This window comes from Halichoeres trimaculatus, unplaced genomic scaffold, assembly GCF_033239565.1.
Source record: "Halichoeres trimaculatus isolate MK-OKI-2021-1 unplaced genomic scaffold, fHalTri1.1 fHalTri1_scaffold_14, whole genome shotgun sequence".
Taxonomy (NCBI): Eukaryota; Metazoa; Chordata; class Actinopteri; order Labriformes; family Labridae; genus Halichoeres; species Halichoeres trimaculatus.
The window spans coordinates 30271979-30287829 of NW_027437192.1; the positions used below are offsets into that span (position 1 = coordinate 30271979).

General features: G+C 39.0%; 1 protein-coding gene across 3 annotated transcripts; it reads right to left on the bottom strand.

The window, feature by feature from the left end:
* Window positions 1-8259: 8259 nt before the first annotated feature.
* On the bottom strand, window positions 8260-15851 carry LOC141803345 (uncharacterized). Of its 3 annotated transcripts, none has more exons than XM_074687312.1 (3): window positions 15746-15851; window positions 12973-13104; window positions 8263-9683 (listed from the first exon to the last, which is right to left on the bottom strand). In XM_074687312.1, the coding sequence occupies exons 2-3, from the start codon at window positions 12985-12987 to the stop codon at window positions 8634-8636; spliced, it is 1065 nt and encodes a 354-aa protein (XP_074543413.1). In that variant the 5' UTR covers window positions 12988-13104; window positions 15746-15851; the 3' UTR covers window positions 8263-8633. The 3 variants fall into 3 exon arrangements, with proteins under 3 accessions (XP_074543412.1, XP_074543413.1, XP_074543414.1); XM_074687313.1 differs by having other exon boundaries at window positions 12973-13214; XM_074687311.1 differs by lacking the exon at window positions 12973-13104 and having other exon boundaries at window positions 8260-9683.

Here is a 15851-nt window from a genome sequence, read left to right on the forward strand (position 1 = left end):
AACACGTTGCGAGAGACAGAGACTGTGATTCACATTTCTTTGTACACCACTGAGCTTATCATGTGCGGTCATGCTCCTTGGCAGAGGACGCTGCACTGAAACACAGCAGCCCTCTGTCTGTCTGTGTCCGACATCCTGCCTGGCAGACGCTCTGTGATTCTGCTCCTCAGTCCTCTACATCACAAGGCTCATGTTGGCAGAGTCTTGGTTAAAATCTTTAAAGCGCTCCCGCAGCTGTCACCATATGTCTCTGCTGCATCACAAACTACATCCAGAGTCTGCTGTGGAGCTGCTGAAGCACCAAACGTCTCCTAAACGCTGCGCCAGTATCTGAATGTCATGGACAACAAACAAGTTAGCTCCTCTATCCAGGTCTATTTACAGAGCCTTTGTAGCCAAGGAAAAAGAGCATTGGCCAGGCTATGTATAGGCGTGGCGTGAAGTGGATGGGAAGTGGGCTGACGATTTGTGGCAGATGCACAATATGAGTGATGGTGTCAGTCTGAGGAGCCGTCTGTCGCCTTATGTGAGAGGGCTAAAGAGGTGGCCGGCATGCATGGCGAGCACCGTGTTGCATTTTGGAGAAGCCATCTGTTGTGTGATTGACAGCCAGCTTTCACCCTCCCACACAGGAAGTGTGTCTCACAGAAAATGCTAGACACAATAATGTGAGCATGAAAGCAAAAGGGGAACTGTGTCTTAAGATATTTTCAACACTTGAGGTGATGTTTCTAACTGTAACTTTCACACAAACATTAAGTTCTTACCCATGCCATCAGATGCCTCCCACTCTGTCAGGTGGGAAATCTGTTGCTCTGCTTTGGGGTCTCCCTTTTTACCAGGAAGATATTTTCTCCATGGACCACCATGAAAGAAGCACCTGCAAATCACTGACAGGTCATCATAACTGCTTTTTGTCATACTTTTTTTTTTCTCCGGGAAGACTCTGGCCCCGTTTACACAACAACATTTCACCCTAAAATGCAAAAATGCATAGAAAAAATTATGCATCTACATGGAAATGCTAAGGGACTGAAAATGTTGTAGTAAGCATGCCAGGCCTATAGTTGGCGCTATAACTGTCTTGTACAAAGGCAGCTTTTGGGAGATCTCCACTGAAGTAGAGTTGAGCTGATCATCTGGTGTGAATGCTAAGGGTGTGTTCAAAAACTCCTTTCTAACTCCTTTCCTTTTTCTATGACCATGCATTGTCTTTTCTGCTCACAGCTGTAAGGTCAGGGTAAATAATGTGAAATGTTTACATATTAAAACCTTAAGCCTGCTAATACATGTTGATCTTTCTTTATTTACACATTATCACTGAGAACGATTGTAAAATACCAAATATGTCTTTCTTTTATTGATTGTTTCATAATAAACATTACTGGAGACCCCATTGTTCTGTCTTGTTCTTTTTTTTTTTTTTTTTTTCCGTTTCTAGGCGCTGCCCAAGTAGCTGCCTGTTGCAGCAGCTCTCTCTTCTCTGTCCGTTTCTTGTACTTTTTTTCGTCTCTTTTTCGTCATCTTTGTATTTGGAGTGGATCATTTCTTTGAATGGTTCATTGTTGGTCATGGACACCAAACTTTTTGTGGCTTCAGCGATATTTTTACTACTTTTCTCCTGTGTTTGTCTGGAGATCCTACATGTAACCATGGCTGCATTGTTTACATGGGAAATTAGCTGTTAGCAGCCTGTAGCATGTCAATGCTAACTAGTGTAGGGCTTGATGATTTCCCTCGAGCTGAGGAGGAGGAGGTGAGGACGACGTGCTGGTTCTCGGATGTGAGCTGGGAGGTGACGACGTGGACCTGTCCTTCCATCCATCGTTGTTGGGAATGTGGGCTCCATCTTCGGTGGGATGGACGAGCTAGCTGTGCTAACCCAGCGGCATCGTGCGGTTCACGGACGTGGCTAACAGAGCTGACATCGGACGCCGGCCCCACATTGAAGGAGTTTCGCCTGCTGTGAGCAGACAGGATCCAGGAGACAGAGACTGAACAGACTGCTGGGGAGGCTCAGTCCTGGACCCTGTGGAGGTGGAGACTGGCTGGGCTGGAGAGTGGTGGACGAGTGGTGGACGGGATGTCGTCATCTAATTTCTTATGGACATTTTTGCACTTTCTATACTCTTTCTTACTTTTGTTTTCTTAAATGCTGCGGTGACTTCTGAATTTCCCCTCAGGGATAAATAAAGTATTTTCTATTCTATTCTATTCTATTCTATTCTATTCTATTCTATTCTATTCTATTCTATTCTTATTACTGGAATGATTACCTTCATATATTAAGACAGATGAAAATATGGTAATTAGTATGTAATATTAATATAGGAAACAAGTAGCACAATTGCTTGATATTCATCAACATTTTGGGTAATTATGGAGAAAAGTAAATGCTTGAAAGTAACTGCTTTATAAATAATAACATGCAATTATTTATCTGTCCACCAATAAATCAAATGTTAAAGATATGAACAGAAGGTTATCTTTGAAGCATATATTTTTCTTTATGCCTGCCCAAATGTTTACTCTGAATTGTCTACATATATTCATTGTCCCTCAAAACTAAAACATAAACAAAGTATATAAATACAAGTGACGTATTTATATATGTCAGCTGCCGCAATGCATTATGGGGCGTCCTTTCTCCTTTCCTTTCGTAAAGGATGGTCCAGTGTCATTCCTTCAGTAAGGAAGGTTCCTTATCAAAAAGGAGTTTTCGAATGCACCCTAAGTGCAGAAGTGGAGCAACAGATGTACATTTTGTTTAAAGACAGTCAGCAGATTCAGCACAACATGGTAGACCATGACGATCTTAACAACGGTACTGATGGACTGTTGGATGGGCAAAGCAGAGTGGGACATCAGCGTTTCCTCTGAAAACTCGGGCTGACTGTTTACACAGCAATGGTGGAGGCAGCGTTTCAGAAAAAAAATCCACTCGGGTCACTTTTTTAGTTCAGCTAAAACGCTGTTTCCATGTTGATGAGCAGCTGAAATGCAACAAAACTTTGGCATATCATCCTAAAACCGTTGTTGTGTAAACAGCCCCTTCATCTTTGAACTTTACTCACATTAAAAAAAAGCAAAGTAAGAACTCTAACATATTTCCCACGTGAGAGTTTGAGGCCAAGCAAAACCAAGATGGATTCAGTCAGCGTCATCGACCCCTGTTTTCATCATGACACAGAACTTGTTGAAATAAACATCTGCACTGCATCTGACAAAGCAGAAAGATGCTGTGTAACCCTTTAGGACCTGAGCCTTAAAATCTCTGCCAGGACCTTTTTGCTTATTTTGACCTTAAAAGGGTTAGAAAATGTCCTGTGACTAAGTGCTTTGGCCATTTTTACTCAGATAATATAAACTTTTAAACTCTGGTAGTTATTTACAATTATCTGCACGTTAACAAGAGTAAACAATATAAAATGAAAAAAAAAATGAACTTGATTTTAGAGGTTTAGTAAAGGAAAAAATTCTGCAACCAAACACTATGAACAGATTTTATGCACATAACATTTATGAGTTTCTTTCTCTTATTTTGTAAAAAAAAAAAAAAAAAAATTTAAGTCTCTGACAGCATCACCAGAACCTCCAGCATCCCCACAGCCTCTCCCTCTCTGAGCACACACACCACTTGAGGTTGGCAGCTCCTCATCAGGAGACAAACTGAAAGTAGAGGAGAAAATATCCAGCTGGTCACACACTCTGTACACTACAAAGAAAACTTGGTACACTATTCTAAAAAAGGTTAGCACACAATACAAGCGTCAATTTATTAAAAACTGGAAAGTGAGAGCTTCATTCATCCTCGAGTGCATCACATCTAACGTTACCTTTTTTGACATGAAGTTGCTCCTTCAGATGCTCCTTCAATCCCAGAATCCTGCAGAAACCTAAGTGGAGGTTTTCCAACCCAGGAGGATCTTCTTTTTGGCACTTTTGGACAAACTTGGCTCTAGTTTCTTTGCTCTCTTTTTTATACATCTGCTCATCACTATGTGTGTATTGTCATAATAACAATATATTAGCTGGAAAAGCAACATCTCAGACTTCTTAAACAGAATTGAAAGATGATTGGAGCAAAAAAAAAAAAAAAAGATATATTTAATGTTCAACATCAGTCGCAGTCCTGCAAAGCAAATATTCACCACCAACGCTGCATCTCACCTCGTCACCACAAACCCTATGAAGGTTGTGCAAATCAGGCCAGTAACATGCAGGGAAAAAAAATAAAGGTAATTGCTACACAACAGTAAACCAGTAGAGGGAGCTAAGATAACAACAACAGCCATTCATCAAAAATAACACCATAGAGGAAGACAGGCAGGCTGTTATGTCACATAAATTCAGGATAGCAAACTTTTCAAACATATATAAACCAAAAGTTTACATTTAAAAAAATGTTATATTTGTAGTATTACTTTTTTCTATTTTACTTTGTAATTATCTTTAGAGTACAGAACCACAATCACATCACAAAACAGAGTTAAGCTATGAAATGAAATAATTTTCAATAATTGAACAAGCCCCAGGGGTTTCTTAGATCAATTACAAAAAGTTGTATAAAGCTGTTTTAGTTTAGAATTTACATGTATGAACAGAGTTTTGCCACATTGGCTGGATTTTGGAGGAGCATTTTGAATAGCCTCGACGCACGTCACACTGTGACGTTATCAGTCTTCAAATCCGGCCTTTGTAGGCTGCATCTCCTGAATTTGGACACAAGCTATTGTCATGCATTGAACTGCAGTAAGCCTGTTAGCATGAAGGATACTCGGCCTGTCCTGGTTTTGAGATGAGGTCAAAGGCCTGCCTCGTTACCTTGTCCTAACTGGAACACAGCTTGGTTGGGTCAAGGTTTTCTATGTGGCGCTGAAAATAAGCTTCTAAGTCTTTATTAAAACCAAATGGATGACACATATCTGGTGCACTCCTTGGTTATGGATTTTGTTTCTAAGGGTTGTCTGGTGAACGATCTGGGGGTCTGAAAATTGCAAACTGAGGCATTTACCTTTTGATCGGCCTTGACGCTAGCCCTTACCACTGCTGCCAAGCATTTTTTTTCTTTCAATTTTGCTCCAGTCATGACTTTTCTGATGCCGTAAAAGTTTTTTGTTTTTTTTTTCTTTTGAATAACTGAAGGACTTTTTTTCTGTTTTTGGAAACATGCTGCTCATGTTTTGCAAATTTCAATAATCTGACTAGTAGCAGCTGTGAATTTCAGAAATGGTAGAAAGCATTCCACCACCTCCTGGGTCAAAACAAGACTTGTTAGTAACTAAATTAATATAAGCATCCTTAATCTTTTATTTATTTAGTTATTGGAAAAACCTGTAGTATCCCAATAAAGAAGAGAAGAATTTCCATTTCCATTATCTGACAACAGTTTATCTGAATAATATCATCCTTTATTTTCCCCCTGAGCCTGGATAATCAATGATGTCATTGTATTAACATTCATGTTCAAGTCAAGTCCATGTTAGCATTTTACCATGTTTTTAATCCTAGACTGTATAAAATATGGATGTAACATTCCTGATGTCAACCATTTGATACAGAGTTTTGACATTCATCATTGGGCAGGAACCATGCTGAAAAAAAAAAAAAAAAAAAATTAGCTTTGTTTAAGTCGCCTATGCCCTTATATGGGCAGTGGTGACTTGACTGACAGGTGCGTTAACATAACAAGGTTTATAAAAACTCACCTCGTACAGTGTGTACTGCCAGAGAAATGAGGTACTTAGGCTCAAACCATTTTAAGTCAGGCTGTAAGCATGTTTGTCTGTGTTACTGACAAGCAGAGAATTTGTATTTATGTTTTATATCCTCTTTTCTTTGGCTTGTGTTTGTGGTTTCAGGTGTTTCTGCAGCAAGCCTCAAGTGGACACTTAAAGAACTACAGATTTTAACACTATATTTTTAGACCAGAGGTTGCTGCCTGGTTTTAACCTGTGGATGTATGTGAAGATGTAATAATGATACCTCCTCATGGCTGATATTTCAAACTTCATATTTTCTTCACACGTAGCTGTGAGAACAAAAGCCTGGAGTGTTGCCAGCTACCTCCGAGGCCTGTTCCTCTACCTTTATTCTGGTCTGATGCCTCAGAGTGAAACACAGATGAGTCACCACCATCGTCTTCATCTTCTTCAGTGAAGTTTTGTTTAAGAGAGAAAGCCAAGAAACAAAAACTACTTTGATGCATCAAGGCAAAACCGTTGACAAAGACAAATGAAGAAATGAATCACAAACAGTCAGATCATAATGAGCTGAATTATGCCAGGATACACTGATCTAATGTTTCCTTTCTGGCTAAAGGTCTGAAGAAGATTCATTCAGGGGGAACTACAAGCAGACAGATCTTTCTCTGAGGCTGTGATAGGGAGTGGGATGTCAATCCAAGAGTGAAAAGAGAGAAATTCAGTACTTTTAAAAATCAAACTCTAAAAGAGACAGAGCTATGTTTATTTATCATGTGGTTTAATATCAAGATATCACAGCAGTTTATTTTTGTTTCCCAGGATAAAGACTCTGTTTCCCATGAGCATCATCACCCAGCGTCATGAGGATGTGACTATTGCTAAAGCGTGCGATTGTTTTGAAGACCAGATCTTCTTTTCAATACTACTTTTCTTTGATCAAGACAACTTCCTCAGGATGCAAAGCAGTGAGATGTAGTTGTAGATGTAGTCAGTTGTAAACTCAGTTTGTAGTTTAGTTTAGGGTCCAGGAGGTGAGCAGACTATCTGTTTGGTGTACCTCACAGTCCGGTGCTCAAAGACATGTCTGTAATGTGTAACATTAGTGAATCCTGGTTCTGTCCTGCCAGTCATCTACCAATCAGAGCTAAAGTAACCTCACTCTTCATTTTATTGATAGACTCTCAAGTTTGAACAGACCACTGCAGAATAACTGCTGACTGTGGGTTGGAATCAACATTAGCACAAACAGCAAAGGGGCTGTGAGAAGTTTCTAGATGATCTTACTAAAGTTTCTCTTCTAGATATATGCCTGATCGAAGTCCACACTCTAAAATGAGATCATCAGCACCAATATTACAGGTCACAGGTTATTTTAAAATGCAACTTCTTAGCTTCCAAGTTGGGTTGACCAGGACCAAATTGATTTATGGCACGTCTAAGTCTCTATGGCAACACCACGCTAGCTGAGAAAGTTAAGTAGAGAAGAGAGATCTGTGTTTTTCTCTGCTGGAAATGATTACTGTGATTAATTTTGTAGTGATGGTGGACACTGGAGCCTAACTGTCAGACAGAAAAAGGACAGAAGAGCAGAAGAAAGATAAACAGGAGATAGATAGAGCACGAGCTAAAGGCTAACACAGGAGCTAATCTGTTTGTGCTAATGTCCATACCAACCCACAGTCAGCAGTTATTCTGCAGTGGTCTGTTCAAACTTGAGAGTCTATCAATAAAATGAAGACTGAGGTTATGTTAGCTCTGATGGGTAGATGAGTGGCAGGACATAACCAGGATTCACTAACATTACAGACATGTCTTGGAGCACCGGGCTGTCAGCTGCGCTTAATATAAACAGCTAGAACACTACATACAAACTGACAGTGTGTACTTGTTGTCATGTTAGCCTACAGATACGTCAGAGCACCGGGCTGCCGATAGCGCTACATATAGCTGGCTACTACAATATCCCTGTTAATGTCATGTTTCAAACTACGTTACTGTACTGATAAATACCTTACCCGGGCAGCGTTGTATTCAGCAAAAAGTTGACTTAAACAAAGAAATTTGTTTCAACTGGATGTCCATTCAATTCCAAAATAAACACACGCCTCACTAAAAGTTATTTACGACAGTGTGCCTGAGACGCCAGGCCAGAGGGTGGCGGGGGAGTTCAATTAAAACAGATCCTCCTCACAGTATCTTTAATCCATGTTTTAGCCCTTAGCCCGTGCTCTATCACTCTCCTGTTTAGCCGTTTCTGCTCTGATCTCTTTGTCAGTCTATGGATTGTGAATGGATTCATGTTCTGCTTAAATCCAACCCACAGAAACAGAGATAAAACATCTAGAAATAACCCCTTTTGTTGCTGATAATCTCTTTCTAGATCACGGATTATTAACAGGCAGAAGTGAGACTATTTCAAGATCACTTAGAAAGCCCTAAATAACCCTGTGATTATCCCGGCTTTGTCTGATGCAGTGTTTTCATGCTGGGACGTATCTGACTTGTTGTGATGTGACAGCAGCCTCTCTTTGTGCTGTGTCTGCTCCGGGTAATTGAATCAGCAGGTACTCAGATCTCGGAAATGGAACGATCCATAACTTACAGAGAGTTGGCACACACTTCTATTAAATGTTGCTTAATGTTTTTATTTACTGACTTACTTCATATTTTGGGGATACAGGAGTACATTACTGACCTTGAGACTGAGCCAGTCTCTGTTTTACAGATGGGACCAGTTCGACTGAGGATAAGCTGCTAAGATGGCTGTTTTTATACATTTTTGACTTTTCATCCCTTTCCTTTTGGACTTTTTCTAAGGAAATTGCATCAACTATGCATCCTTTAAATATCTGTGTGTACTCCTGTTTTAACATCTCTAAGTATGACATCATTTAACAAAGTGCTAGGCGGACAGACAGGATGATGTTGTCACAGCTGGAGGCGCTCCAGAGGGATTGCATTGTTGAGTTTTGTCATCAAGGGTTTTCTCCTCTTTAATCTCCAGTTGGCAGCGCTTGGCTTAACACCCTCCAGTGCGTATTCACTGCTTCCACCATCAGCCGACTGCCGGTTCAGAGTGCACCTCACAGACTTGTGACTGCAATCCTCTTGATGATTCTTCCGGATGCTTCCACACTCTGCGAGAGGCTCTCTGATACCTTTTCCAGGCAGCAGCTGGCCTTTCGCTGCCCTCTCTGCCTCCTGCCCTTTGCTTTGTGCACTTTGTGCCAGTTTGATTTTATCAGCACATGATCCCACTGTTGTCGTGTTTGAGCTGCACTGATCCTCCTCGAGGCACCTGGCCCTCCTCAGCCTCTGCCGCCTCACCCCAGTCTCCTCCTGGAGTGTGTTTGGGTTTTGTCTTACGGCCTCTGCGCCACATGTGCCTCGTGCTCTTGCTCTGGATGTCAGTGAAGGAGGGGCCGGCTTGCTGCACAGAGGAGCTGAGGTACCATGACACACCACATCCTCCAGAAGTCTGCTTCCAGCCTGCTCAGTGGGGCTGGTGCGGATCAGCTGGGGTCTCGTGAATCTCTCTTTGAGTGGAGCAGAGGGGCCTTCTGCAGCTCTCAGCAGCCTGTGCCTCACACAGGATTTCACCTTCCTGGGCTCGGTCACTGTTTTCCCCTCCTGCTGGATAAACTTCAGCTTCTGCCTCTGAGCCTCCTTCACTTCCTCCGTCAGCTGCAGAGGGGCCAGCTTCAGAGGGCGCCTCAGCGGCTGATTCTCAGCCTCCTTTTCTAACTCAGGCCGCGGTGACTTGAGCTGCAACGAGTCCAACTGTGCCGTGCCCTCCTGGGTCATCAAGCAGCCCGTAAGCTGACCCACTGCTTCCTTCCCATGTGCTGCTGACAGATGGAGGCCAGGTGTTTTTGAATTGCGGCCGTTTTTAGCCTCCAGTCGGACGTTTTGGCCATTCAGATGCAGCATGTTATTTTTAACCTGGATGGTCAACCTTTGGTCCTGCTGGGGAGCCCCCTGACAAAGAGAAACCCTGTATCATTAAACAAATCACTGAGTGTTAATGTGTTTCTAACTAATACAACCTCACCTGCTGTAAGTTTGAGCCTGTCTTTAAAGTTTTTGTTCTTGTTTAAAGTTTGGTATTGACTTCAGAAAGAACGGTTCTTTTTTTGTGCCGAAGCTAACGGTGATCTTAATCACCAAACAAACAATCAGGAGCTTAATGCTTTATCCGATTAATCCAGTGCACTTCTCCTGGGAGGATTTATTTGTTTACAGCTGGCCCTGACCCTTATCCTCGTCTTAACCCTGAAGGCAGCCTGTGGTTGAGTTAGTAAATCCTTTATTTGTGCTTTATAGACTTGTAATAAGCCAATGACAAGGAAAACCTTTGGATACTTGGCAACGGGAAACCCGTTTGGCTTGCTTCATCTTTTTAATCGCTCTTCAGTTAATTGGTAAAATCCCTCCAAGAAAGAGTTGGACAGCTCACCTTCTGGAGAAGGTAACTGTCGAACATCAGGGCAACAGTTCATGAATTTATGGCAGATTAGTGTGTAGACCTGAGAGTTTGAAAGCGGGTGCTTTAAAAACAACAATGTGTTGCTTTCTTACACACAATACAATACTACTTAGATAGTACTCTCTAATTTTTTTCCAATATCATCATCATTCAGTCAGTGCAGTGGTGTAATTGTTGGTAAGTACTCTGAAAAAATGTAAAACTAAAAGAGCATATGTCATATTTTTATTCAAAAAAAAAAAAAAAAAGTCTTATTAGACCTTATATGAACTACATTTTCTTGGCACGTACTAAAAAAAAAAAGTTTAAAAATATATATTTTTTAAATGCTGCCTGAATTGCAAGTACACAAAAATCAAAATAATAACAATAATGATTAGATAAATTAAAAATCTGCCAATGGAGGGAGGAAAATATTCCTCTTGAGTTCCTTGAAATAAAAATGAAGTCTAAATGCAAGAAGCATAACTAGTTAATTTTTCCTAGCCTATCGGAAGCTATTTTTGTCTTCTTGACTAGCAATTCAGCAGCCAAGATTTTTCAGTGTGTGCCTCAAGAAAATGTAAGAGAGGGAGTCATGGATTTTGAATTAAAGGTCATGTTTTCAATAATGAACAATCAAATAGTTTTTTGTTGATTTCCCTTTTAATCCCAATTTTTTTCCCTGCAACATAAGTGTACATATCTCATTCCTTAGACAGTACAGAAAAATGTATGATTTTTTAAAATTATTATTATTTTTATTATTATTATTTAGCGGTGGTAGCAGTAGTAGTAGTACAACTTTTATATTCTTCCATTTTAAAACTGAAATTACCTACCCAATTTCAAACCAACACTTCATGAGGTTTTGGAAGTTAAAAAAAAACGCAGCAGCTATTGTTGCTGCTTGGATTACACAGATTGAAAAGACACATGAGTGCCTATTGCTTTTAAATTACATTGAGAAATGCAGAGACTTCTGCTGCACCAAAAAGTTCTGAAGAAACTCCTACAAAAATTAAACAACAATTTTTTCCATAAGTTAACTTTATATGGTCATGTGGAATATGAATACTTACATCATATCCGCTCATAAATCATACCCACATGGCCCACAATAACTTTGCACAGTCATAAAATGAAGTTATTTCTTCTAATCAGAGAATCAGTGAATAACTTTACCAAGAGGAGCCTTAAGAAGAGAAACATAAGACTAAATTTCATGAAAAAAATAGAAGCCAATGAAGCAAGTTGATTTTATTTGACAAGAATTTGAGATATAAGTGGCCCTTGAGAAGTATTCCTAAGAGTAAAAGCAAGAAGAAAATGCTTGATTTATTTATTTATTTATTTATTTTAATTAGACTAATTGAAAACAAACCTCCTGAAGCACAATTATGTTACATATACTGGATTAGCAACAAATTCTAATTAAATGTTTTATGTAATCTGAATATTAGAAAAAATAAAATTATATATATACATATATATATTTACTACGTATTAAGTTTATTTAATTTTATTATTTCTGATTAAAACAAAATTTGTCTTTACCAAAAAAAATAATAATAATCTTTTCCTTCTTTTTTTCTTTCTTTCTTTTTTTTTTTTTTTCATCCATTCAATGCCCATAAATATGGGCTTTAGGATGTGTAACTGTACTGTTCTGTCTTCCCACTACTACTCCATTTCTTTCTTTTTTTTTTTTCTTTTTTTTTTAAGTTTGAGTCATTCATTTGGCTCAATGTGTTTAAGTTTACCTTTTTTGTGTTAGTCTTTAATCAAGCATCTTGAGGGTGTAACTTATTGTAAACAAATTGTATTTTGAGGGGACTTTTGGTGAGACTGACCAATGAGCTTATTTCAACAGCTTTTTGTTGTTGTTTTTCTATAACTGAATTTTAAGAATGTTTGACTTATTAAGGCAAAAAATGCATACTCATGCTCATTAAAGATTAAACTGTAAACTTAAAGATGTAATTTAAGTTGAGCACTTTTAAAATTAAGTTATATATCTTACATGTCTAAATAAATAAACGAAAATGTGAGCTGGTGGATAATCTGCAGTGTAGCAGTGACTTTTAAATAGTATTTTTGCCCACCTGATTTATCTGCTCTGCCGTGCAGCTTCAAAAGACAACAGAGTCAACCTGTGACGGAGGTTAAAGGAAATATAACCTCCTCGTAAATAGCCACAGGCTCAGGAGTTTGGGATGCAGTGTTCTATATATTGTCTAGTGGTCTGTCAGGGGTGGGCTGTCTGAGAGCCCTTTAAAATCAAAACAAGTCACACAAAGAACAATCCAGAGGGAGCAGCTGCCCCTGAAAACTGCTTATTACTGTTTTAATGAGCATTTGTGAGGGATTAACTAAGCCTGACTTAAGCAATTAGTTAACACTTACAAACCCTTTAGAAAGGCTGGAGGGAAGTGAAACCAAAACATCTCTGAAAGTCTAACTACAAGGCAGAGACGTGCATTTTTATAATCTGTAAATCTGAAGTAAATATTCCTCAAATACCCTGATGAACAAGCTGAGGCTGAGCAGCAGGATGCAGGAGAGTTTGAACATTTAAAGTCAGAGTAATACAAGGAGCTACTGTTAACTTGTGGAAATACAAAGAGGTTAAAGATCATAAGCTCCTCATTGGTTTGTAACACAACATGAACACTGTGCTTCAGAGAGCTGTTTCATGACAAACACATCTCCTCACTTCTCCCTCAACTAACACCAACAAGCTCCATTATTGACGAACACCTCGAAGAAATCAAACTATCAGACGGCAGTAAACATACTCACAGGTTTGGCAAACATCTCCTGCTTCAGCTCAGGTTGAATCCTCAAAATGTGGAGTGCAGAGAAGGATCTTTTCTTTGTCGTCTCCGGGTTTGAAATGTCCGTGCAACCTTGTCAAAGAGAGTGACGCTGCAGCTGGAGAAGGTTTTAGCAACCATAATGTTATTAGGCAGATTAGGGTCACGGTGCAGCATGGGGATCTCTGGTGATCTCCAGCTTAGAGGCAGGCAGTATGCTCACCCAGGCTGTCATGAAAAGTTATTATTACATTTTCTCAAAGTTTGTTTTCATCATGCACAGTTCATTTTCATACTGATATAAAAAAAAATTACATCAGGTGATTCCTGCTCAAACCCAACCACGATGAAGTCAAATGAAGCAATGTTTGATTTGTCAGATGATTGACCACTAGATGGTGCCAGAGACTTCTTTTGCTCGAGAGGCGTCCTCACCATGATTCAGTGTTTACAACAGCTCAGCAGAGCCAGATTGAGAATCCTATGAACTGTGTGTGTGTTGCAAACAAAATGTAGGTAAATGAAAGTGATCTGTCTCTTATTGTTTCTGCCAATTTCCTTTAACTTTAAAAGTTCAACATTTTAAGACCAGTTGAAAAATTGCAAGAATTTTAATTTTGCACTGCTGGATCTACAAAATGTTGTAAGTAGAGTTTTGAAATAGAAGAAGAAGAAGAAGAAGAAGAAGAAGAAGAAGAAGAAGAAGAAGAAGAAGAAGAAATGGGAGTGAGACCAAAATTTAAAGACCATAGCTCAAAAAAAAAAAAAAAAAAAACTTTAAAAAAGGACCCAGTATTGTTAACATTGCTCTAAGTGGTGGAGGACACCCCTGACCAACCTGAAGCTCCATTGGTCCATTGAAGGAAATGATACTAAATCCACATTTTTGAGGAGATTTTGACTTAACAAGGCTTTGGTCTTAAATCTTTGATCAGCTGATGAACAGAATATTTCACTTCAATTTTTGTTTTCATTAAATTGCTCACTCTTTTTTTTTTTGTGGTGTCACTCCTACTTCTTTTTGCATTTTGAAACTCTACTTAGAGCCTTTTGGGATTCAAAAGTTCAAAATGTAAATTTGTGCAGTTTTTCAACTGGTCTTCACATATCGATCAGGTGTGTATGTATCAGATTAATATATGCTTTGTTAATCTAAGCATGAGTAGGGATTTTTTTTTATTCTTGTACTGATGTTTGTTATGGTTTTAGCTCAGTAAACTAAGAAGTCATTCTGAAAAATGCTCCAGATAAAACTTTAAAGGAGGATAATCAATTTGTCTCTGTCCTAGAGAGCCCTGACCTCGAATGACGCTGTGTGTGGTGTGTGTGGTGTGTGTGTGTGAGATGAGGAAGGGGGGCGGAATCACAAGATAATAACCCAAGACCAGATTAGACTCCTCTGCTCTACACTGTAAACTGCTTTAATCTGATCACCTGTTACAAAATCACAGATCAATGCACAGTTACAGTTTAAACATATTTCAGCTCAAAAACAGCCCAAGTTTTTTGTCCTCTGATGGGAAAGTTCCTTTATCATGTTTGAGATTTAATAGCAGTATCTCAGAAGCTTCAAGGATCAAAAACTGAATCTTAGCCAGCGTTTGTGTCTATAAAGTGTCTGATCAACTGACAAGTCAAGGAAAACGTCTCATTTCGAGATATTACAGGACAGCAATGGCAGATTACAAAAAAATTCTTTACAAGCAACTCAGGCTTCATTTTTTACTCCTAAATTTTTGACAGAAAATCTTTTCTAAATGTTTTTACTGTTAAAGGAAAACACAAACACTTGGTGAGACATCAGTTTTTGCAGTGAGTGCTCTGCCAGCTTTGTGATGCAGTTTCCCATTGAACTCAGTCAGGTTGGCTGCACCCAAACGTTTAGATTTCTAAATGATAAAATTGAACACAATTAAAAAGAAAACAAATAAAAAGTAAATCTGGACCTTGATTTCTACTCGATACAGGCTGACATCCCATATAAATTATAATACAAAGACTAAAATAAGTTTGCTTGTTAAGATTTGGTCAAATAAAAAGAATTAGAACTTCTCTCACCCCATTGGCAGGTTTTTTTTTAACTCTTTACAAGTTATTTTACTGAAATATTTGTCTTCTAACATCTGGAAATAAGACATTAATCTGGACTTTTCGGATGAAAGAAGCTCAGTTTAAATATAAGCCAACATGTTTTACAGAAAATAAGACATAAACGCTTCAAGGTTTTCATTGTAGTCCATGTATAATGAGTGGGACTTAGCATCAGTATTTTAGGACCTTTCTGATTCAGTCAGAGGCAGCTCACATATGACTGCAGTCTGCATAGAAAGCTATGACTCTTTTTTTTTTACCTTTATATTAGTGGGTACAGGCTTAGATTTATGAAACTGAATCTTAAGTTTTTCAAATCTCAAAAGCATGATCTGAAATTGAGCTAAATGTTTTGAAATTTAATTTATTTGTTTTAAGCTCCAGAAGCTAATGTTAGCTTAACTAAAGCCCTTTGGACACCAGCTAACAATGATAAACTATCACCAAAGAACAAAAACTAGAACAAAACAGGCCAATGAACTCCCAACAAACAAAGAGACAGGATGAACAACACAGCTAGGAGCTAACGCTAGGCTAACTTTAGCTAACATTAGAGAAAATCCCACAGAGTCTGTCAGACTGCAGTGGTGGTTCTAGGGTTAAAGATAACTTTATATTTTTTTACAGCAAAGTCACAATCTGATGCCTCAGATACGATGTCAGCTGACCTTAGAGCAGATGGAGACATCCTTCTTCATTTGATTCACACAGAGATGATGTTGCTCTGCTGCACAACTTTATCCAAAGAAGAAACTTTTCTCTCTTCAGTGTGTG